At 40.6% G+C, this 24052-nt stretch overlaps 1 protein-coding gene across 1 annotated transcript in view; it reads left to right on the top strand.

Annotated features, from left to right (window-relative positions):
- The window catches only part of col5a3a (collagen, type V, alpha 3a), a 43221-nt gene extending 19877 nt beyond the window's left edge, over positions 1–23344 (top strand). Inside the window, exons 15-67 of the mRNA XM_026325027.1 lie at positions 236–289; positions 431–484; positions 587–640; positions 1267–1320; positions 1570–1623; positions 2193–2237; positions 3398–3451; positions 3617–3661; positions 3863–3916; positions 4233–4277; positions 4661–4714; positions 5419–5463; positions 5818–5871; positions 6503–6547; positions 6693–6746; positions 6858–6965; positions 7363–7416; positions 7751–7804; positions 7926–7970; positions 8176–8229; positions 8585–8629; positions 8795–8848; positions 8979–9032; positions 9324–9377; positions 9487–9594; positions 9913–10002; positions 10155–10208; positions 10397–10504; positions 11062–11169; positions 11257–11310; positions 11541–11594; positions 11700–11807; positions 11934–11987; positions 14085–14138; positions 15597–15650; positions 15781–15834; positions 15933–16040; positions 16130–16183; positions 16626–16679; positions 16850–16903; positions 16984–17037; positions 17152–17259; positions 17382–17435; positions 17579–17632; positions 17710–17817; positions 17908–17961; positions 18471–18506; positions 18965–19018; positions 19120–19414; positions 19518–19630; positions 19752–19820; positions 20685–20918; positions 21151–23344. Of these exons, the coding sequence (XP_026180812.1) occupies positions 236–289; positions 431–484; positions 587–640; positions 1267–1320; positions 1570–1623; positions 2193–2237; positions 3398–3451; positions 3617–3661; positions 3863–3916; positions 4233–4277; positions 4661–4714; positions 5419–5463; positions 5818–5871; positions 6503–6547; positions 6693–6746; positions 6858–6965; positions 7363–7416; positions 7751–7804; positions 7926–7970; positions 8176–8229; positions 8585–8629; positions 8795–8848; positions 8979–9032; positions 9324–9377; positions 9487–9594; positions 9913–10002; positions 10155–10208; positions 10397–10504; positions 11062–11169; positions 11257–11310; positions 11541–11594; positions 11700–11807; positions 11934–11987; positions 14085–14138; positions 15597–15650; positions 15781–15834; positions 15933–16040; positions 16130–16183; positions 16626–16679; positions 16850–16903; positions 16984–17037; positions 17152–17259; positions 17382–17435; positions 17579–17632; positions 17710–17817; positions 17908–17961; positions 18471–18506; positions 18965–19018; positions 19120–19414; positions 19518–19630; positions 19752–19820; positions 20685–20918; positions 21151–21297 (3837 nt within the window). The 3' untranslated portion in view covers positions 21298–23344. The remainder of the gene's footprint in view (positions 1–235; positions 290–430; positions 485–586; positions 641–1266; positions 1321–1569; positions 1624–2192; positions 2238–3397; positions 3452–3616; positions 3662–3862; positions 3917–4232; positions 4278–4660; positions 4715–5418; positions 5464–5817; positions 5872–6502; positions 6548–6692; positions 6747–6857; positions 6966–7362; positions 7417–7750; positions 7805–7925; positions 7971–8175; positions 8230–8584; positions 8630–8794; positions 8849–8978; positions 9033–9323; positions 9378–9486; positions 9595–9912; positions 10003–10154; positions 10209–10396; positions 10505–11061; positions 11170–11256; positions 11311–11540; positions 11595–11699; positions 11808–11933; positions 11988–14084; positions 14139–15596; positions 15651–15780; positions 15835–15932; positions 16041–16129; positions 16184–16625; positions 16680–16849; positions 16904–16983; positions 17038–17151; positions 17260–17381; positions 17436–17578; positions 17633–17709; positions 17818–17907; positions 17962–18470; positions 18507–18964; positions 19019–19119; positions 19415–19517; positions 19631–19751; positions 19821–20684; positions 20919–21150) is intronic.
- Positions 23345–24052: the final 708 nt, after the last annotated feature.

Raw genomic sequence — 24052 nt, 5'->3', positions numbered from 1 at the left:
TTTGCATTCTGGCTGAGTAGGCACAAACTCTATGCTTACCCTAACCTCATTGTTATTTCTGTATGTTCTCATCGCAGGTGGAATCTGCTTTTATCTAATAAAATTTTTCAAAAATAAACAGGTTTCATGATGATTTGTTCTCACGACATTTGCATTTTTTTTGTGTTGAATATTAAAGAGGTGAATTGCTGTACATCATGCTATCCTTCAATAACATTTAGCTTTTATTTTGCAGGGTGTTCCTGGTTCTACTGGGCTCAAAGGAGACCGTGGAGAAACTGGCCCTCCTGTAAGACTATTTCTATCACTGTCTCTATCAGTTTCCATCATACTACTTTTTTTTTTTTTGTCACACTATTGATTTCGTTTTGTCTTCTTGTTTTCCTTTTCACACCTATTCCTTTTGTCTTGCTCTGTTCCTTCATCAAAGGGACCACGTGGGTTGCCAGGCCTTCCTGGAATTAATGGAAAACCAGGAAAGAGAGTGAGACATCTTAGTATTGCTGTTTTTTCAAAACCTCTGCATCTTGTTTTAACAGCATATTGTAAAGCAGAACCTATTTCAACTGCATTGTGTATCTCATAGGGACATGCAGGAGTGGATGGGGGCCGTGGAACTCCAGGTGAAACAGGCTCTAAGGTAAGCTCTTTAAGACCTCACTGCATTGCAGTGGTAATAGTCACATCCGAATGAGCTGCACGAAGAACCCAAATATATTTTTGTCCCAGCCGAGTATTTACATCCTGACCTCTTATGTGGACTTGGACAAGCTTGACTTGATATTTGTATGAATACTATGCATTAACAGCTATTAAACTATGTTACTAATGGTGGTGAGTTTCCCTGAATGCTTTTTCCTCTTTCTATGAATATGAGAAAAACATACATGTTTTGGCAGTAATGTCTACTATGATAAGCAACTATCTCCACTTGCAACTATAAGCCTTTAGATATCAGCAGCCTACAGCTTATTATATGTACTGACAATGAAGCAAGTCAATACCTAACAGCTTCAGGAAGAGCTTAGTAAATAAATCAGGCTCCCCTGATGCCGAGTCTGACAGAACAGCAGAGTCTTTATCAGTCAAAGCAGCATTTTAGAAGACCTAGAGCTAATCTGAAAGCTCCCTCTCCCTGACACACACTCACAGCAGATGGGAGGTTCTGCCAGGGGAGATTTTCAGTACAATTCTGCTAATGTTTACACATTACCGTATGTGTGTCTGTTTCGGGGTTTAATGCACTTGCTTCTCTATTACTTCTAGGGTGACAGGGGTTTTGATGGTCTGCCAGGTCTCCCAGGAAACAAGGGACACAAAGTGAGTTGGACTTGGTAACTTGACATTGTCACTGTATTTATTTAGTCACCCAGACACTACGCGCAACACAGAATTCACAAATACCTTGCACATCAGATGGCAGATGTTTATTTGCATATTATGATCATGATGATTGCTGTGATTTCTGTGATGACAGTGTACACTAAAAAGCATCTGCTCAATGCTACTCTGTTATAAACAGATGTCCTGAATATCTTGAGACTTGTGGCTAATGCTTTTTTCTTGTAGGGGGACAGAGGAAAGCCTGGTCCCTCTGGGCCTGTTGGAGAACCAGGAGAGAAGGTGAGTGCAAAGTACTTCCCAAAATTTACTTGCAGCAAACAAAGCTCTGAAAAACACATCCTGCAGCAGTGCTTTGTTCTTTCACATCTTTCCATCACACAAGGTTAAAAGCGAAATCCTTTCCAGATCAATGAATCAATTCCACAAACTATGTAGATCGTAAAGCGCCACAGATCAAAGCCTGCTTTACTGAAATGAAGTCATAAACTCTTGTTTTTTAATTTTTTTAAATTTGACTTTGCTGGCCTGATTTCCTTCAGTATTAAGGTTTGAAAAAGACATGAAAGCTAGGCAGTGCATCAGGACACAGAATTGAAAATATGAAGGATAGAAGCTCTGTCAAGATAATTCTGGTAACTGCATGCACGTGGGTGGGTGAAGTTTGAGAGAGCAATCTATTAGTCTTTATTCGAGGATAGTTGAGCCTTACCTGTCATGCTGTGAATTTCTTTAATGAGCTATTTCACAGATTATGTCTGCGGGATTATAAATGTATCCACGCCTGAGGTCGACTCAGGCAGGTGCATGAGATGCATGTGTTGAATTTGTTTCCTTCTGTGTTATTTTAGGGATCTGATGGACCTGTGGGGCCAAGAGGACAACCAGGTGAACCTGTGAGTAACCTCATCTAGAAGCACGTAACCCTCTCTCACAATGGACACACATACACACGACACTCTGCTATATTTACATGTTTGATGCTTGTTGTTTCTTTACATTAAATAATCAGGCATCTGCTTTTAGTTCCCAGAAATGCACCAACACAAAACCCTTTTGTTTATGCAGAATCACAGACACAAGTGATTTGCATGAGCAACCATCTGGAAGTTGTTCTGTTCATGAACTAGCAAAATTGAAAAAATGCACAACATTTTACAATTTACAAAAACTATTAAAGTCTATGTTGGTTAAACCATATTATTGCTACAGTGCCACAGTATTTAACCTAACATTGATAGAGAAAAGGTCATGCAGCTACACAAAAATGTACAATGGCATGCTAGTCTATTTACATTCTATCATAAGGATTTTTACCTGCAAAGTAATGCTAGACCAATGAGAGATGATCATTGAGCTCTTCAGAGCACTACAGAAGAAGCAGTCATTTTTCTTGTCTATCTCTGCAGTGCACACTGGTTGATTGGTTATGACTCACACTCTATCGTCCTATCACTCGGTGAAGTTGGGACTCAGCGGGGGTTCTGTCCCTCCAAATGGATCACCCATTGCAGGAAGAAATGGAGTGCTGTAAGACATGTTAGGAAAGCTGTGCCGAAGTGCAAAAACACAGGAAAGGGGAAGAGTTGGCTGTTTTAATGAGAGAGCGGGAGCACTGGGAAAAGTGAGACAGAAATCTGGTTGGTGGCGAACAAGATAAGAGAGATGGAGAGAGAAAAGAGAGTGATTCGGAGAGGGAAGCAATAAAATCCTGGCCTGAATGATTATATTTCCATATCAATCACCTCCCAGGAGATCACAGATGTGGCTTTGGAACAGGTGGCTTGGCCAGCCTACAAAGAGGGAGGCTGACAAAAACAGAGCACACAAACACACTTGCGCAAACATAGGCTAGCACAGTCTCCGTGGCTAGCACACACAAAGCCAGATGCGCGCACACACACACACACACAAACTAAAATACATTATCTGTCTCTACTTGTTTTTGTCTCTCTCTGTGTGCTTAGTTCTGATTTATGATTTAGTATTCCACACTCACTCCATCTCATCATGAATGCAGGTTAGCTGCTGACTATTTGCTGTGTTTTGTCTCCAGGGTCCTCGGGGTCTTGTTGGGCCAAGGGGGCCACCTGGCCCACCTGGCCAACCGGTAAGTCAACAGCCTTGATTAAAAGATCAGAGCTTTTCAAAAATCCTCTATTGCACAGACTCATCAATACACCGGTGAAATTCAAAGCTATTCCACTTTTTTAGATCAACCTCTGACTTTTCATTCAGTATTTTCTGACGGCTTGTATGCGTGCATTTTTGTCAGGGTATTCGTGGAACTGATGGAGTACAAGGATCAAAGGGTAACCAGGTCAGTTCTGGCACCTTCATGAACACATTTTTATTGGATGTTATTATATACTGTACTGCCAGTGACTATCAAAATGATAGAAGTTTAGATTGAAATCAGTATGTGGATAGAGAAACACCAGTTGGAGTAGCTAAATATGGCCAACTACTGAACCTGCTAACCAGTGCGGAGTGTGTCACTACCAGTGTTTGTTCTCCTCAGGGTGCACCTGGAGAGATTGGACCACCTGGTCAACAGGGAAATCCAGGAGTAGAGGTACTGCACCCTCACAAAAAACTGTCCTCACATATAAACACCTGCATACACACATTTGATATTACTCAGATACAGACACTATCTCCTTTTTCAATTTTTATTACATAAAACGTGCAACACCTGACGACATTTAGATTTTTTTTTTTTACTACAACTGTAATTTTAACTGTAGAATTTATCCTGTATATATAAAGCATATAAAGGCCTTTCATGGAAAGCACATGGAACGAACATACACACCCGACCAAAAGCTTAGCTTTTGGCCTTCTCCTAGTCTTGTGACACTTAACCTGATTGATGCTTTGTTCTGGTTCAGGGCTTGCCTGGTCCTCAGGGTCCCATTGGATTGCCAGGAGAAAAGGTAGGTAGCATGTCTCTCACTTAATTTCAGAATTAAAGCTGTGACCTCACGACCCCTGTCATCACATACCCAGGAGAGGCTGGGTAAGCAGAACAAAATGACCCAGCCACTTCTGGCACCTATTCAGACAAGACAAGGCTGGACAGAAAATCAATACACAAGAAACACACACAGGCATACTAGACACTAGGGATGGCTGCGGCCACTGCACATCATGAGGCTAAACTGAAAAAATGAAAAAAAAAAAGAAAAATGGTCTTAGCTATAAATACAAAATGTAAAGGAGGAACAATGGGGGATGAGATCTTTCAGGGATGAGATGAGGTATTATATCGTATTTGAAACTCAACTCCAGTATTCATATCCCTATCTGTTCTATACAGGGTCCTCAAGGGAAACAAGGCATGCAAGGACTACCAGGCATTGATGGCCCTCCTGTAAGTACACACAGACAAATAGATAAGTGCAGGCATTAGCAGAAACACACTTAAATATGCACATATTCATGCACCTAGAGTATGTACGTATTCAGATTGATTGTACTGCAGCTACTTGATCAGTCAACTTGGTGCTCAACTGACATGACAGTTGAAGGTGAATGAAAACTCTGCAGCAACTGGTTTATTTGTAAAAACCTATATTCATCAAATAACTGATTATCAAAAGACTGAAATGACCTATGTTTGCACTATAGGATGCTGCACTTGCAGAACAGAATTTTAAAAATAAAAGCTCATTATATAATGCTATATAAATAAAAAATAAAATAAAAAATGTATGTGTATGCAAATGTGTATAGGTTTACATAATTCTTAAAGCTATACATATATACACACCCTGGATTTTAGTTAATCTAAAGTTACCAACAGGATAAAATGTTACAACTCACTTTCTGTCTGCTAGTAGGGGATACAACATTTTTTGGACATCTCCAAATATTTTAGATCAAAGTCAGACAACGATTTTTGTTTAATGTTGTACAAGTGTTTGTGACACATTGTTTTTATGGTGCTTCACTCTTATTCCCATTGGATTTTTCTCTTTTTCAGTGGTTGGTTGCATTAAGAAATCAAAGAGAGATACAATAATGATGCATGTGCAGCAGTGCCAATTAAAGCTGATTTCTGTTTTTCTACTTCAGGGTCACCCAGGGAGAGAAGGACCCCCAGGAGAGAAAGGCATCCAAGTGGGTAACTGAGTATCTGGGTTTGTCTACTGTATTGTCATAACAAAATTGCAATATCATGCTTTTCCCTGCGACCTATTGTAACAGTTCAGTCACTCACATTAGACTACAATAAGGCTCACTCACAATCATTATATTCATTGTATTCCTAGGATGTCATCATCCTTATTGAACAAGAGCATTAGTTCATTAGATTCAGCAGCATGCACTCATCAGCATCATCCACTTTTTCCAGTTCCTTTTTTTATTCTGTCAATAAGGAATAGGACACAGTCACTGAGTGCACTGCTCAATGATTCATGGTTTGCTATCTGCTGCTTGCTGAAAATACTGTTGCTCCCTGTTTTTATGTAGGGTTTATCAGGCGCTCAGGGACCTGTTGGGTATCCAGGGACCCGTGGAGTCAAGGTGAGACATGAGTGCATCGTGATCTCAGGTGTAATGTCCACTCAGATATTTATTCTGTCGCACATTTTACGCTGCGTGTTTGTCTATCTGTGACGGACAAGCCGTTTGAGTCTACGACTGACAGGTGACAGGTGGAGGGAAAGCACCTCAGTTCTCAAGGGGACTGCTAACAACAGAGTGAGGAACATTTGATGGAGAGGAGAAATGTCAGCATCAGACAGAGTAGAGCAGTGTGTGTGCGTAGGAGTGGAGCAGTCCATTTTTATTGTGTTCTTTTGAAATAAAGAAAGGTTGATGTGACATGGCATTCTGCTTGGTGTTTGTTTTTTGTCAAATTCACACAACTAGCATTTTATCTGGTTGTCTGGCCTTGTTGGTAATCATTAGTATGACATAAATGTAAGGTCAAAAAGTGCTCAATAACAGAGCAATCTTATGTCAAAAGAAAATACACACTTACAAATTGTTTCAGTTTTCTAAGATAGGTTTTCTTTTCTTTTTTTTTTTTTTTTTTTTTTGGAAATGCAGGCAACCAGCTATTTTTCTATGTGATGTCCAGAGTATTTTCTTGAGGGCAGGCCTGTCAGTGATGTGATATTCTTGTGAAGTGGTTTTTCCCACTTTTTCACAGGGAGCAGATGGAGTTAGGGGTCTAAAGGGGAGCAAAGGGGAGAAGGTGAGTGAAAACATTGCTAGTCTTTGTCACGCTACTTGTTTAATTGTGACTTAAGAGGAAGGCAACTTGGTGAATTATAAAATCACGGTGGCATTTGTGATTAAAGAGCTTTCATTTCACATCACCTGTCCTCAATGCCACACAGGGAGAAGATGGCTTCCCTGGGTCCAAAGGGGACATGGGCATAAAGGGAGACAGGGTGAGAGTGCACTTAAATCACCTTAGTATCATTTTTCTCAGTAAACCTGACTCTATTTGAGTAAAAAAAAAAAAATTGTGGTTTCCCTTCCTTTCTTATTCTCGACTATAGGGAGATAATGGATCTCCTGGTGCTCGTGGAGAAGATGGAACAGAGGGGCCAAAGGGCCAGGCAGGACCACTGGGAGATCCAGGAGCTCCTGGGATTGCTGGCGAGAAGGTTAATTTAAAAAATATTACATTTACATTATAAGACGAGGTTAGGACACAAAGGAGGAGAAGAGGGAAATTAAATAGGCTGCAAAGTATAAAAAAAACTCTTATCTAAATCTGCATCTGCTACAGCCACATTAGATAGTACAACTATATTCCTTTAGTTCACCTTTCAGTTGACTTTCTGAAATCATTGAAATATTAAATTTCAATAACTTGAACTTGCCCTCACATATAGTACATCGGGCAAAACTGCCACTGCATTTGATCTTTCTGCAATCACTATATGAATTAATTTAGAGATATCCCACTGTTTTGGTACATGCACAGTTTGCAGTATGTCATGAAAAATCTTAGTTAAATGTTTCTTTTCCTCCCCTCTTATTTTCTTGGTCTCTCTACAGGGTAAACTTGGTGTGCCTGGATTGCCAGGATACCCAGGAAGACAAGGGGCTAAGGTGATTAAGCACTGACAGTCAGTTAATGTGTTCTGTGACTCCTTTAGCAGAGTTTTAACCAGCATGATGTGTGTCTTTGGCCGGACTGTTTCCTCTCTGATTAAAAATAAAGGATGATAAATTGATTATTAAAAAAATGGCTATTTTATTAATAGTTCATTAGTGACATCAACTCATTACATGTTGATGAATGGTGTATTTAAGGCTGTGTTGGGCTCATGGATTAGATTTACTCTAATTTGATGCAGTAGTTAATTACACGTTAGTGAGACGTTGGGGGTAATGTGTGATGAATGGAAGGCCGAGGGTGATTAACCTCTACTTGTGTCTCCAGGGATCACTTGGCTTCCCTGGTGTGGCCGGGGTCTCAGGAGAGAAAGGACGAAGGGTGAGGACTGTACTGACATTTTAATCTATATAACATTCTGACTGCTTCCATATATGTGCAATTTTCTCTATAGAAGTTATTGTAAAATAGTGATTATTAACTTTTCATCTCTGCAATGCAGGGGCCAGCTGGTCAGTCAGGGCCTGGGGGCCAAAGAGGTCCTAATGTGAGTATTCTACAGTACTGGTGTTATACGTACCATGTTTTTTATTCAATATATAAAGCTGTATATGCTCTAATTAGATACCATCAGTTTATCACAACCTGTGGTACACCTGTTACACCTCTGCAGTGTTTTCACATCACTAAGCATTTGTTTTGCACCTTCCGATGAGTTACACGTGCTAATCAGCATGTTTGTTTTCCATCAGGGAACCCGAGGGGGAAGAGGAGCAAAGGGACCCACAGGAAAGCCTGGAGAAAAAGTGAGCTAAGACTGACAGTCACACACACATACTGACATAAACAAACGAACAAAGGCCTATGCCCATACACTTACACATAGACTATATACACTCACACCTGGCTGTCTCATAAAGCATGGATGAATGCACCAACTGAGTTAGAACTGGTTGTTGCAGTTCACTTCTAGATGACAGGCCATCTGGTGCAGTGAGAAGCCTCTGTCTAGCAGAGGCTGCTTCCGTTTACACTCACCCTCAAAGACCATCTTGGGAAAGCTAAAAGTTTGTTGGCAGGCAGAAAGCTAAAAATATATGAGTGGCTCAGGTTGTCATAGAATAACTGTTTTACTTGTCTTCTGTATTGCTCACCTGGTAGGGTTCTCCTGGACAGGATGGTCCTCCAGGATCTCTCGGAGAACGGGTAATCATTTGGATAATAATGTATATACAGTACCTAAATAAGACCATATATGTAAAAGCCTCAAAAAGAGTTTTGTCAAAACAGATCATCAATTGAATAAAACACAATTGGATAAGTAAATAAATAATATTTATGTTTAGTTTTGAATGTGTTGTTATTGTTTAGGGTCCCCAAGGTCCACAGGGAAGACATGGTGAACCAGGACCTAAAGGGCCAAATGTAAGTGGTCTAACATGTACTGCTCTCTGATTTGCTTTTTCATTTTTGCCTTATTTGCACGTAATTCTCTAATTTACCTCTGTTTATATTCAGTCACTTTATTACACTAAAGAAAATACTTCTTTCTCAGGGTCCGCCTGGAAAAGATGGATTACCAGGTCATCCAGGCCAGAGAGGGGAGCCAGTGAGTCACGTTTAATCTCAATTTCACTAATTGAGATACTAATTACAATACTAATTATATAGTATTTTCCACTATGGGGTGCAGACGCCAGCATAACTTCACAGTGAGTTGAGAGCCAACATGATATACTGATAGAAATTCATAAAACACAGTCAAATGCTATGATTTCAGCACTGAAGTACTGGAGTTCTAGTCACAGCACAAGTTGAGAGGTCTAGACTATATCAAGTCTTTAAATACCTTAATGTTTGTATTCTACTATATCACAGACTGACTTGTCTTATTCTTCAGGGCTTCCAAGGCAAGAATGGACCCCCTGGTCCCCCAGGTGTTGTTGGACCACAGGTAAGACGATCAGCCAATAATGTATTAGTTAATGCTTAAGGAAAGACTATTTATTTTAGACTGCATATTTTTAAATATGGGTTTAAATGTGCAATTTGGTTGTTTTCAGGGAAAATCTGGTGAGACAGGACCAACTGGAGAGAGAGGCCATCCAGGCCCACCAGGACCACCGGGAGAGCATGGTTTACCAGGAGCTGCCGGAAAGGAGGGTACAAAGGTAAGTAGTTTTTATTATAATGTCAGGATCATAATCACTTACCAGCATCACCTTATTATAATTATATTAGATAAAGTCCAAAGACTCTCTCAGCACTGCCTGAATATCTTATCTCCTGGGTCTCATATTATCCTCTAATTTGTTAATAAATAACAGAAGAAACCTTGTGGTGTTGAGAGTATAATAGCTCATAAAAGATAAATGTTCCTTCTTGGTGTTACTTTCTAGTTGGTGTGATTTATGACCACATAAAGGCCTGGTGTCTGCTGTCTACTTGCCTTATATCTAATCACATGTTTCTGTATGTGTGGTTACCAGGGAGACCCAGGCCCACCAGGAGCCACAGGGAAAAGTGGTCCTGCTGGGCTCCAAGGCTTTAGAGGAAGCAGAGGGACGCCTGGTGCAACGGTAACACAAAATCCTATACACCCTACATCTTCACCTTCATTAACTGTCAACATCATTTTCACTTGAAATGTGCAACTTGTATGAGCTGCTATAATTTTAATAGCCTGCCAATAATGTACAAATTTTGCAAATTGAAAACTGTGTCCCTCCAGGGTCCTGCAGGTCTGAAGGGAGGAGAAGGCCTACCTGGCGTTGCAGGAGCTATAGTAAGTCTGATTTTGTTAATGCTTCCCATCACTTGGTCTCCATTCAGTTTCCATGTAATATAGAATGATAAGACACATGACGCAGAAGACTGTTTCCATAGTGACCAGTGTTAGTGACCACCATACTAAATCAAAGAGTGAATACTGTGATATATCCAAATCACCTCTCTACTTCCTCTTATTTTCAGGGTGCCCCTGGCGAGAGGGGCCCACCTGGGGCAGCTGGTGCTATTGGACAGCCAGGGCGACCTGGTGCTGTTGGTCCTGCTGGGCCAATGGGAGAGAAAGGCGAGCCCGTAAGATTTGGAATATTGCTAATTATGTTTCTTATGCAACAATGTCCATTGACACATACTGTACCATCACCTCCCACCACTGGGTAATAAACAACATGTGCTATGGCTTTGGAATGTGTCATTATGAAAAAGAGAGAGGCAAAATAGAGAAAAGAAGACAGAGAGAAAAAGGGAGGGGGGAATATGGATGTTATCAAGCCTGCCTTCTTGAGCATGAGTTTTCTATCTGGTATGATACATTAATCAATGTTTTATGCTGCTTTATGAGGATAATAAGCACACTCAGTTGGCAGTTTATTAGGTACAAGTAACTGAATGCAGTCAAATCCAACAATCCACCAATAAATCCTGGAGGTAATAATGTTCAGTTTTAGTTGAAACTGTTTTAGAGAGGTGCTGCTCCAAGGATATGGTTATTTTGGAAGATGTACTATATGCTGATGTTGAAACACCCATCAATATAATACAGTACTGTATTCATTCTAGCTTTCATTAATAATAAACTCCAACTGAGTGTATTTTAGCATATAATAGATGTTTGCCCATCTTTTTCCTAGGGAGAGAAGGGGCCTGTGGGGCCAGCTGGGCATGATGGGGAACTAGGACCTGTAGGGTTGCCCGGGCTTGCAGGACCTGCTGGGCCTCCAGGAGATGACGGAGACAAGGTAATTACATTTGACAGACAGCATGTTAAAAAGTGCTGGCTGATTTTTAACTCAATCATTTGTGTGTTTGTATATTTGTCTCTATAGGGAGAAACAGGAGGACCAGGCCAGAAAGGCAGCAAAGGTGACAAAGGAGAAGCTGTAAGTGTGATTTTTTTTTTCCTTTGTGTATAGTCACAATAGCACAACATTACTTTGTATCACCAGGAGGAAGGAGAAGATTGCTTATTACTGGTTCAGCTCACAGTCAATTTATATTTCTCTGTGTGTTTAGGATAATTAATTGTAGTACATGATGTTTCTCTGGACAGCACTTTCTTTGGAGGAATGAGAAGATGGTTTTAAATATGTCTGTCTCTCTGTTTTTCTAGGGACCTCCAGGACCTGTTGGAAGTCAAGGACCTGTGGGCCAGCCAGGGTTGCCAGTATGTTGTATTATCTTGGAATGCCTTATATGAAGATATATAATATGATATATTGGTTTAGTTAGTGCAATGTTACCAGTGCTGGTCTGCATGTGTACGTTTCAGGGTGCAGATGGGGAGCCAGGTCCACGTGGACAGCAGGGAATGAATGGAGCAAAAGGAGACGAAGGACTCAGAGGGTTTAAAGGGGCATCTGGTCCTTCTGGACTACAGGTAAAATGTCCTATCAATTCAAGGCTGACTACCTCTGATACCATCTGATTTCACATCTATACTTCTGATGATATCTATTTTGATGTTATACCTGGGGCTGCACATTCACCATATCTGCATTTGTAGGGAATGCCAGGACCACCAGGGGAGAAAGGAGAGAGCGGGCATGTTGGCTCATTGGTTAGTACTGTTCAGCAATTTCAGCACATACCTGTATAATATCCATCACAAGTCCACTACTTTGTCTCATATTGTAACCAATATTCATATATATATATATGCATTTTTATAGACTTCTATAGAAACAAAGGACTATAATTAAAGGCAATGGAGATAAACTACTTGCATACATCTTGTTTTTAAGACTAGGTGTGACCAGGTGTTTCCGAGTTTTCTGAGATCACAGATATAATAATTGTAAAGTATCAAGGTATCAGCAGTCTATGAACTACAGCTGGTACACAGACAATCCACCACAGCTCATTAAACTTTCATTAGTGCCACCTATTTAGTTCATTAGTGTCAGTTGTGCTGATTCTGCTGCTGTGTGTCAAACTCATGAACCGACCTTTTCCTGTGCCGATAATCATTAATGTTTATCGACCTCAAACTCCAGGCAGAGGTCTTGAGTGGGGGCTCAGTGTGCTCTGGTCCTTGATTAGTCTCAATATTGTTTAGACCTCAGTCAACAAAATGGTGTCTAGAGTAAAGGCAGCCATTTTTTTTACATTTAGACCAACCTTGTATAAGACTAGTTTACTCCATCCATTTACTCTATTCTATTCTTATATTCACAGAGTAAAGCTGTGTCCCACTGAAATAGCCTTGATGACACAGACACTCTCAACTGTTGAGTAATTGAGGAAAACATTTGCTAAGAATAGATATTTTTCAAAAGCAGACAATATGACAATTTGAATAATAGAAAACAGGTGTTCATGATGGTTCTTTCAATTAATATGCTGGTACGCCTGCCAGTGAGAAGGCATGCAATAACAAGGCCTTGAAAATAGGATACTTACACTGAATGCAGTTATTAGGCTATGTTATAACTGATATGGTACAGACATACACATTAATGACATAATGACACCAGTAACTGAACAATGCTTGCACTATGTGGGGTTTAAAAGTGGGAAAAAGTGAGAAGCCTGTTTCAATCTGTAACAATCATCATTCACATTTTCAATGTGTGATAGGCTCAGTATGAATAATAAAAGAGACCATGACTTTGTGTCATGAAAGACGAGCCCACAGAACGAAGAGGTGCTCCTGCATGTAAAAGAAAGGGAAGGATAAAGAAGAATAAGAGAAGAGTGACAGAAAGGAGGCAGTGAAGCAATGTAGTGGAAGGAAGAGGCGGGGCACTGATTGTGAGCAGGAAGACGGTGTGACAGCTGCTAATCAGATTAGCCTCAGCCTTGGCTGTCTAATGAGCATCCTTCTTTGTAAGAGTCATCTCACAACGCTGTCATCCATGAACACACGCTCAACAAGATTCTTTATAGCCCCTCTTCTCCACAGCCAGATTAGAGAGGGAATGCATCAAAATGGAAGAAAAACAAAAGTGTGTGTGTGAGAGAGAGAGAGAGAGACTGAAAAAGAAAAGATGCTGAGGACTCAGTGGGGAAGTTTCATTCATGTGTGAGTGTTGCGGATCACAGAATTCTCCCCTCTAATGCTCAAGTCTCTCTCCCCCACAAGAATATGTGTTTCCTTTAGTCCCACACAGTCTTTCTCTGGGCATATTGTCTGTCTTTCTGTCTCAGTGTCGTTACAACACACGGCTCCCTCCCAGACTTCAGAGCAATTCACAGTGCAGCTCAACATCTAGTCATCTGAAACTGAAGCTGAGCACAATTAGGATGAATTGCTTGGCACTCTTGAGCTGCACAGAAGAGTCAAATCACATGCCATCACTGCAGCTGACAGAATATGGTCTCGCACATCACAGGGTAGCGGTTTCTTATTAATAAGACAGAATACGAAAAAGGGAAGGTGGGGAAAATGAAGAAGGGATCAGAGCCTGTGTCATATTGAGGGTAATGACCTGTATGGATGTCTTCATCATGTCACTATGATAATGATCATAGATACTGGGGCCACTGCATAAGCAATTCACCATGGGCTGACTTCTAACTCAGATTTAATTTAGGAGGCATCAGCCAACCCTAGCACACATTCAGTTTAGATTTCTCAGTGTGTTTTATTGTTGTGGTATATCCTTATTTTCTGCACTGAAATTCTAATGGAAACATTTAATCTCTTTCTCCACAGGGGCCTCCAGGACAGCATGGTCCCCGAGGCCCTCAGGGGCCTATTGGTGGAGAGGTAAAGTGCTGCATGACTTATTTATTTATTTATTTATTTATTCACTTAATCACATATTTGGATTTTGATGTGGACATGACTTAAGTAATATATTACTAAGACAGTTTAATTAAGGGGGAAATAAGGAGAATTTCCAGGGAAGCACAATTCAGGATTTATTGTCACTTGTCAACAAGCTGTGAGCACAACTGTATATAATCCTTTTCACTCTTGTTCAAAACATTATTTCTAGCAAAGAACTCCAAAAAATCTGTGTTAAATTAGTTGAATCATTAATGCGGCGCTTATAATGAATAAATGTACGTAATTTTTTATAACTTCGACCTGTCTAATTTTAGCCTGATGTTCTTGCATTTTTAAGATAATTCATGGATGTTTGAAAATATTAATTTTTTGATCCAGATTTGGTCTTACCAGGAGCATGTCATTAATGCAAAATCATTAATCTTGTTAGTTTATTTTTTGTATATAAAGAAAGTACAATTCATCTGACTTTCACAAATGCACTTTTGAAATTACACAAAGCCTGTGTCAGTATTGGAATTTGGCTATTTTCAAGTGATGGTAAAGTAGCTTCATGCATTTGAGAGTCATAAACTTTGGAATGAAGATGCCGACTCAAGAAACAGTATTATCTAAAGAACTGAAAAAAGGCTATACATGCCACAGATACTTCATATTTCCAAGCCCCTCGTCTCTGCATTGTCTCTTCATTTAAACATTTCCTGTCACTACTGTACTTTTTAAAATTGAATTATTAAATAGTATTAGGATATAATCCCTGGGAGAGAGTTATATTTACTGCTCTATGAATCATTAAGATGTATTAGACTATCATCCATGAAAGGCAGTTATATTTACCTCTACTAATGGCCATCTTTCTACAGCCTCAAACTGGTCAATTATTTAGCAGTGAGCTGTAGAAAGCTGCGTAAGCCACACTACTGCTCAGTCGCAGGAAGCATAGTAATACAACAGAGCAGCAGAGATGGTGGGATCCATAAATGGACTGATATAGGGATAGTGAAGAGAGACAAGTGGGGTGAGGGGGCATATGTGGAAAAAGTAGTTGACAGTAGAAGCTTGGTTGTGTTGTGTGGCTGTACTCTGCACTCATGATTGAGCACTCCATCAAAAACATGCTTTTAGTTATCTCTACACACAAAGCACAATACACTGACGTACGTGTGCACGCTGTTTGCACATGCACAAAACTAACAGACTGAGAGAGGAGAAATACAGTAGCATCCAATCGACTGTGACTCAGACACTATCCACATAGCAAACCTGAAACTCAATATTTTTCCCTGTTTTGTGGTAATTCTGTTCCACTTCCAGCATTCTATGAGCAGAACTACTAGGAAAAAAGAAATAAAATACTATGTCAAAAGCCCAATTTTCAAACATTAATGAATATTTCAAACTTGCTTGTGTTTTATGATATCATGCTTGCCACAGGGCCCACATGGAACGCCTGGTGGGGTTGGTCAGCCTGGACCTGTTGGAGAGAAGGTCAGCATTTCCCCATTAGTAACTACTCCTCTGCAGATTAGAATGGTGGTGGTTTGTGTGGGGATGCTTGTGTATCAGTGTGTGAACTATATGACTTTATTTTACCAAATACCAAACCCTTTTCTCACAGGGTGAGGATGGAGAAGCTGGAGACCCTGGGACAGTTGGAGAGCCTGGCATTGCTGTGAGTCCTGTTGCTTATAATTTTACTGTCTTACTTAACCTCATGCTTTTAGCTCTTTGGCATATCAATAATTGTCATTTTGTTTATTGGTGCCCCAGGGTGAAAAAGGCGATGTGGGGGAGAAGGGTGACTCTGGTCCTCCTGGCGCAGCAGGGCCTCCAGGACCCAGAGGAACACCAGGGGAGGACGGACCCAAGGGCAACCCTGTGAGTCTTCTCTGGATTAGTAACTTTTCTTAGCTCTGTTGTAATGTCAGTCAGTCTGATGATTTATAACTCACTGTTTCTGCCTATAGGGCCCTATTGGATTCCCTGGTGATTCAGGATCCCCTGGAGAACCTGGAGTAAATGTGAGTATTATGGTTTATGTTCATCTATTATCTTTAATATTTATTCTGTAGAGGGTCATAAAGGGTCAGAGATAATTCTAGCTAAATTGGGCAAGAGTCAGGGTACAGCAGGTCACAGGGCTGATACACAAGACAGTCTGACAATATTTATGTTCACATTTACACACAAAGGTAAATTTAGAGTCACCAAATAACCTAAAACTTCATGTGTTTGGACTGTGGGAGGAAGTAAAAGTACCCAGAGAAAACCCACAGTCACAGGGAGATGTCCTTCCTGATGATTCGAACCCAGAAATATCTTACTGTGAGGTGACAGTGCTAACCACTGCATCACTCTTTCCCTTGTTTACATGATTATCATCATGTGTATATGATTATTTTATTCCTTACCATCATGCCTTTTCATTTTTGATAATTTTTCATGTGACATTTTTTCATTCAGGGAGTAGATGGTGTATCAGGACCTAAAGGAGACAATGGAGAACCTGGCAAAGCAGTAAGCAATGAATTTTTAAATTTACGTAATGCATACTGTATGTAGCCCAACTTTTGTAGTGTTTGCATGTCTAATGTTTTTATTCTACTGTATGTACCATAATGTTGTTTTATGTCTTCATTACTGTGGCTGCATATTTCTGCTTTAAGTCATTTTTCTGTTATCTACAGGGACCCCCAGGAGCCTCTGGAGAGCCAGGTTCTCAAGGACCTCCTGGACGGAGGGTGAGTTTAGCACATTTATGCACGTGGTGTATGTAGCCATATGCATCTTTGTATTTAATAGGTCTCATGATCTCTTCCAGGGTCATGTAGGTACTGCAGGAAAAGAGGGGAAGCAGGGCATGAAGGGAGTCAAGGTACGAATGAGGACTGACACTGTGCTTGTGTATGGTACCTTCCTACAAAGCGTACAGTTCTGTGGTTCTGATTTATTTCTCTTCCACCTGCTTGTCTCTCCATCGTCTCTGTAGGGGACACCAGGGACACCGGGTCTAGTGGGGAAAACAGGCCCAGTGGGACCCCAAGGGCAGCCAGGAAGGTTAGGTCCAGAAGGGCTTCGTGGCATCCCAGGTCCTGCGGTTAGTACACAGTTCAAAATGCTCTGAAGTATGGCATGACACTGGGCACAACTGTGAGGGCTTAATAACACTTGTGTAATACTATCTGTAAGATGATTTCTAATTCATGTGCTCGTTCTTAGGGCGAGCAAGGATTAACTGGGCCACCAGGACAAATTGGCCCGCCAGGACCAATAGTAAGATAAAGGGGGGACAAGGGGGATTTTGGTCATTTATAATAATAACTGAGAATTCAAATCCTACATAGTGAAACCATATTTTAAATATAGTGCTCAGCATTAAAGAGACCAATTAAAAAATCTGATTGAATTGTTAACAGGGGCCACCTGGACTCCCAGGATTAAAAGGAGACACTGGAAATAAGGGAGATAAAGTAAGTGTTTAGCCCTTAATATACCAAACATTCCAGCATTAGAAAACAATCATGATGAACCATATCTCTGTCTGCAGGGTCATGGTGGGCTGATTGGTCTAATTGGCCCTCCAGGAGAACATGGTGAGAAGGGAGACAGAGGACTGCCAGGGAATGAGGGTACACAAGGGACTAAAGGCGATGAGGTACATATAATAACATGAGCTTATCTGGTACATATATGTACAAGAAAAATTCAAATCAGTAACAAACGTGTGTTGCTATGTCTGTTATAGGGTATAACAGGCTCACCTGGTCCCACCGGCCCACCAGGACCACCTGGGCTTTCAGTAAGTGATATTGCTATTACAACATCGTGCTTCACTATGATCCGGTTCTATGATCAGTTATGTTTCCAATTAATATGTGATGAGTGTTAAACTCAAAATATGTGCACATTTATAATATGCACGAACTTTATAGGAACATTTTCATCCAAGTTTATATATGACCCCTAAAAACACTCCTAAACAACTTTAAAATACAAACGCACAAAGCAGTTCATCAATGGACCCTGTTGCAGGCTTACTGCTTGTTGAAAGTATCTTCCTTTTCTCACTAGTTGTTATTTAAGGCAGGCTGCGATAGCCATTAGTCACTAACTGTTGTTCAAAGAAATATAAGATAAAAATACATTGTTACTTCAGACAAAAAAGAAAAACTCTTCTGCCTTACAGACATTTTACGTAGTAGCAAAAGTTCAGGTTTGACCACACGCTGGTCTTTCATAAGCAGGTGTCTGTGGCTTCATACTTTTTTCTATTTTTACTGTTTTCTTACTTCTCTTCTTCTCTGTTAGGGTGTAGCTGGGGAGAAAGGATCGAAGGGAGACCCGGTGAGTCCAATAACCTGTCTTATTTATAAATTGCCATCCCTGTACTGATAGCTCAGCCTGGCTAGCAGCTTCTGGGAGCATATGCTGAGAAAAGGAGAAAAAGCGTTTGTTGGCTTAACTGTACTATGATTTTTAATCATAATGCTCTACCATGCTTAGTCCATGTCTTTGGCACTAACAGCCTGCTGTACAGCTACGCCTGCCTTGTGTGTGTTTTTTTTCCATTGGGCCCTTTTAATAGGATTTGGTTCTTTGGTGTGTGTGATGCTATGAAAACCACTATAGTGTGTCTTGAGAGCCAAGGCTTTGACCAAAGAGTGCTGATGTACACAGCTGGATAATCCTATAAAGCAGCAGTCGTATCTGCCTGTATAAAGCCAGAATTTAACCAAGTGTCATAAGAAAGGCTCCAGGTGAGACATGATTGACATAAAGTTTTGTCCTCTTCTATTCTCTAGGGTGTTGTTGGTCCCAGAGGAGATTCAGGACCTGCTGGCCCGCCAGGACCTCCAGTAAGTACCTCCAGTGATCCACATCATTGGCCTTCTGAGTACCACCTTTATGCTCTTTCTTTCCCTGTCAACTCTTGCTAACATTTTGGTGCTACCTCCAGGGACCCCCTGCGACAATGATCCAGCCCCTGCCTATCAGGGAGGGCAGACGGAAGAGACGAAGGCATTCCAATCAGGCACAAGTTGAAGGCGGGGACGAGGATGTGCATCTGGACATAGAGGAACTCCTTCAGGGAGATCAACCTTTGGAGGATGCCGAGGGAATGGAAGAAGTCTTTGCTACCCTCTCGTCTATGAAAACTGAAGTGGAACTGATGAGGAGGCCTCTGGGAACCTTTGAGAGCCCTGCCCGGACCTGCAAAGAGCTCATGATGATTCGCCCTGACTACAAAGATGGTTAGCAAAGATATTGCTTCTTTACCTTGATATTCTAGATTTGTTCCCTACATTAACATCTGATGTTTGATTGACTGATGTTCTTCCTTTGTGCATTCTGTAGGAGACTACTGGATAGATCCTAACCAGGGCTGTTACCGAGACTCCATCAAGGTTTACTGTAACTTCACAGCTGATGGAGAGACATGTCTCTACCCTGACAAGAAGATTGAGATGGTAAGCCTCCAATCACTGCAGTCAGCTAATACAAACCCTACTTTGACATATTACGTCAAACTCCAAATCACTTCTCATATCCCTTGATCCTGAAATTTTACTGACCATCCTTTGTCTCTAGGTAAAATTAGCAGCATGGAACAAAGAGAAGCCAAGAAGCTGGTACAGCAAATACAGGAAAGGCAAGCAGGTACAAAAAAAAAAAAAAAAAAAAAAAAAAAATCAAATCTCATCTGCTACCATTAGTCTCAGTAGGCTCCAAATGCCATGCAGTCTTTTTCAGCTAAATTACTCATCCTAATTGAGAGCGTTTGATATTTATGCATATGAATTAAGGTGAGTGATTTCACATGAATCTCTATACATGTTTTTCTGTGCCCATCCATGTGCACATGCCTGCATGTGAATGTTTGTGTTTATTTGTAAATCTGCTCACTGTATAATTTGGTATTCATTTATAGTGTGAGAGATGATTTAATTGCCAGCAGTTTATTTCAGCAGTCAGAATGACTCACACAATGTCACTTGGCAGCTCTGTCTCACTTACTAGCATTCAGGCCAGCATGCTCAGGGCACTGGCTCTTCATGTGCACCTGATCAGAGGTCTCATAACCCTCTAAGATAATCACAGAGCTACCAGCTTAGTTGCAATTCACTACCTTTCTCACATGGATTGCTTAGGTTTTTTTTTTTTTTCTTCCTTTAATATTTGACTTTGCTTTCTCTCTTTTCTGATTTTGAAGAAACCTTCCTCTAACTGTTTCACCCTTGCTTATGTAAATTCCTTTATCAGCAAGATGGGAGATTTGTAATTTCATTGATGGAAAGAGAAATAGAAAAACTATTTTTCTGACACACATTATGATTAGGTGGCTGATTTGTTTTTCTGTGATTTAATTATTACAAACAATGTGCTGTTCTTTGAGAGAAAATGTGATTTGGTGTATCATTTAAGGCTAATGATGTTTTAAATCTGCTGTTATCACATATAATATGTGACAATAGTATATAGTTCTATGTTGTACACTAATACCTATATATCTGTGTCAACCAGTTCTCCTACAACGACAGGGATGGGAACCCTGTACATGTAGTTCAGCTGACTTTCCTGAAACTACTGAGTGCCACAGCCAAGCAGAGCTTCACCTACACTTGCCAGAACTCGGCCGGCTGGTTCGACAGCACGTCCCACTCCTACCAGCATGCCCTCCGCTTCCGGGGAAGCAATGATGAGGAGATGACACAAGCCAAAAGCTCCTTTGTTAATGTAGTACATGATGGATGTCAGGTCAGTGCTGGGACATGCCGAGGAAAAGGACGGGCTGGAAAAACAGGGATTAGCTTTAATGAAAGTGACGTGTTTATCAATTGTGTTGCTCTTGTCAGCTGGTATTTGATTCAATAAGTGGATAATTGTAAAATCACTGACTTGAATAGGGTTTTAGACCATAATGGAGAGAGCTAGTCAGTCAAATTAAGCTGAACAAATTCTAATAATTACTTCAATTTTTCTCTTTCAGTTCCGCAAAGGTCAAGAAAGGACTGTTCTAGAGATCGACTCCCCCTCGTCAGAGCTGCTCCCTATTATGGATGTGGCTCCATCTGACTTTGGCAACAGCAATCAGAAGTTTGGATTCCAAGTTGGACGAGTCTGCTTCAATGGCTAACATCTTGCCAACAACAAACAAAAACAGAGCTGCACAGCAGGTTTTCAGTGAAAGAAACTGGACTTTTACAACTCCCCCAAGTAATATTTATTATATTATGTTCCTGTATGCGGTGGGTTTTTGATATATTATTTAAGACTCTTCAACAACCAGTGAAATCGGTTGTATTGCTTTTCAACAATAAGAAGAAGGGCAATAAAGAGGACATACACCAGTGGAAACAAAGCACATTTACCAAAGGGAAATATATTTAAATGTTTTGGGGGTTTTTTTCTCACGGTTGGAGTGTGCTGTAACTGATCATGTAGAATTATGAGGACTGAACCACTTGACAATGACCACTTATTAGCGAGACAGATTTGTCCAATCGCAAAACGGAACGGTCCGTCATTCTGTGGTATGGGCCCGTTTAGTGGGACTTTTCAGACCATGTATGTACTAGTTGCTACCTAATGTTTTACAAAGACTCAGACTGAATAAATTAGAAATGTCATAGTCTTTTGCATGCTCAGATTTCCTATAATGACAATTGCATTGCAGTTGTGAACTAGCCTAGCATATTAATTTCAGAGAAGCACCATAATTAATTTCCTGTGTGCAGGAATGATAAATTGTCCTTTTTACCCTTCAACTGCAGTTTGCTCAGTGAATTACCACGATTAGTATTCAATAGCAGTAGCTAGTTATTGAACCTGATACTTACTTGAACGAATAAGGTTGTTTACTCCATCCTCCATGGGCTTGATAAGGTTTTTGAGCCCTCCATGTTCACAGACTATAGTACTGTATATGTCAGACTAACATCCTTTCTGCTGTGGTATGTACTTCCTATGACATAGCTCAGCAACTAGGTTGGGGGTATTTCAGGGCAAGAATTAAAAAATGCTGATTTAAATGTTCACTAGTCTTAACTGCAGTTCTTTATAACAAGAGACATTTCACGCATCTCTTGAAAGCATTTTTTAATTGCTGACATAGCCTCTTTTCCCCCTATTTTTTTAAATCATACACAGACTTTTGGTTCTCTGTTTTGTTCATATGTTAAAAATTGAACAAACTATGTTGCTGTTCACACGAACAGCAACATACGATTTTTTTCGTCAATGGTGCTAAAGATAATTCTGTTATGGTTGTGTCACTGTGTTTTTGTGTATTTGTAGGCAGGATTATAGAACAAGAGGGGGGAGAGGGTTATTACTCTCAGCACCACAAAACACCCTCAGAGACTGGGAACTAGTCCACTGTACATTTTTTGCACATCTTCTGGCTGACTGTACGAGTGAACTGAGGTTAGGGACAGTTCAGAGTAATGCGCTTGAGAGTTTTAAAGAGGGCAGTTCACTCAAATCAAAATTTTGTGTGCTGTTCAGTGATTTGGGATACTAGATCTTATATACAGACACCTCCCTCACACTCTCTCTAAACCAGAAATTGCAGCATTAAAACTGGGTTGAGTGTTGTCATCATGAGAAATTAATCAATTGCAGAATTTTGTATATATTTTTTTCAAATTGAAGAGCTATGAATCAGAAATTGTGCTCACATCCCAGTAAAATCATTGTGGGTGTTATTCTAGTATTATTTCATTATTCACTGTCTATGGAGCAGCTCCAGGGTTTGGTTTTTAGATGACATCATTTGCTACAGTCTGTCTCTGCATGTTGGCTTAAACAGTCTACAAATTAACAAATGGAGCTCTACTATGGAAATGATATATGTATGTGAATTTTTGCCTTCGATTCGCCCTTTTAGAAAATAAATTTCTTAAGGCTCTGCGTAACACCTCCAATTCAAACAGTAAGATGGTGTATCCAGCATGTGTAATTTTGCAACTGCCTTAAACTTTTCTATTGGTTTCAGCCGCATTCCAGTAATTAACTCCTCTCTTTCTGTCCCATCGTACACTGCCCCTCCTGTGTATAGCGGTTGTACTAATTTTACATACTGTACAGTTATTTGGAGGAATCTATGAGCAATAACCTGTTGCCTAAATAAAAAACAAATGTATTTGTCAAAAGCTGATATGCGAATAAAAACATTTTCCTCTCCTGCCATTACAGGTGGGTGACAAAATTGTCTTACATTGTCCAGTCAGTGCATAACAGACGAGGCTTTTCATTACCAACTAGTTCTGCAACATTCACTCAACAAGCTTGCAATCAGAATCCCCATTTAACTGATGTAGCTAATCAACTCTGATTTGCTCCTTACTTTATTTTTTTCAATTAGCTCTTTTTCAGCCCACAAGAGGGAACGTGGAGAGGACACAGAAGCAAGGGAAGAATAGATGGTGACAAAATGCCAAAATCAGTAATGAAATGGCTGAGAATAAAAAGCAGCTGTAGAGATTTGGTCTGTTTTGTGGAGGTAGTGAGTTGTCATGGTAGATATTTATGTGAGACCAGTAATAAAGACCTGTACCTCCACAGGGCATGGGCTGTATCAGAATGCCCCTCGGTTCCCTGGTTCTTCCCCACCATCACAGGACCAGGATGCCCAGCTGCACGTAGACGGGCTGTGAGCACCTCCACCGGGCATTGGCTGTACCAGAATGCCCCTTGGTTCTCTGGTTCTTCCCCACCATCAGAGGACCAGGACACCCAGTCACACGTAGCCGGCCTGTGAGCACCTCCGCGGGCATGGGCTGTAAAAGAATTCCCCTCGGTTCTCTGATTCTTCCTCACCACCAGGGGACCGGGATGTCCAGCCGACCTTAGCCGGTCTGCGAGCACGGGCTGTACCTGAATACCGCTTG

This window comes from Mastacembelus armatus, chromosome 8 (genome assembly GCF_900324485.2).
Source record: "Mastacembelus armatus chromosome 8, fMasArm1.2, whole genome shotgun sequence".
NCBI classification, from domain to species: Eukaryota; Metazoa; Chordata; class Actinopteri; order Synbranchiformes; family Mastacembelidae; genus Mastacembelus; species Mastacembelus armatus.
Note: the sequence above shows the minus strand (reverse complement) of the source record. Positions and strands in the feature narration are given on the sequence as shown.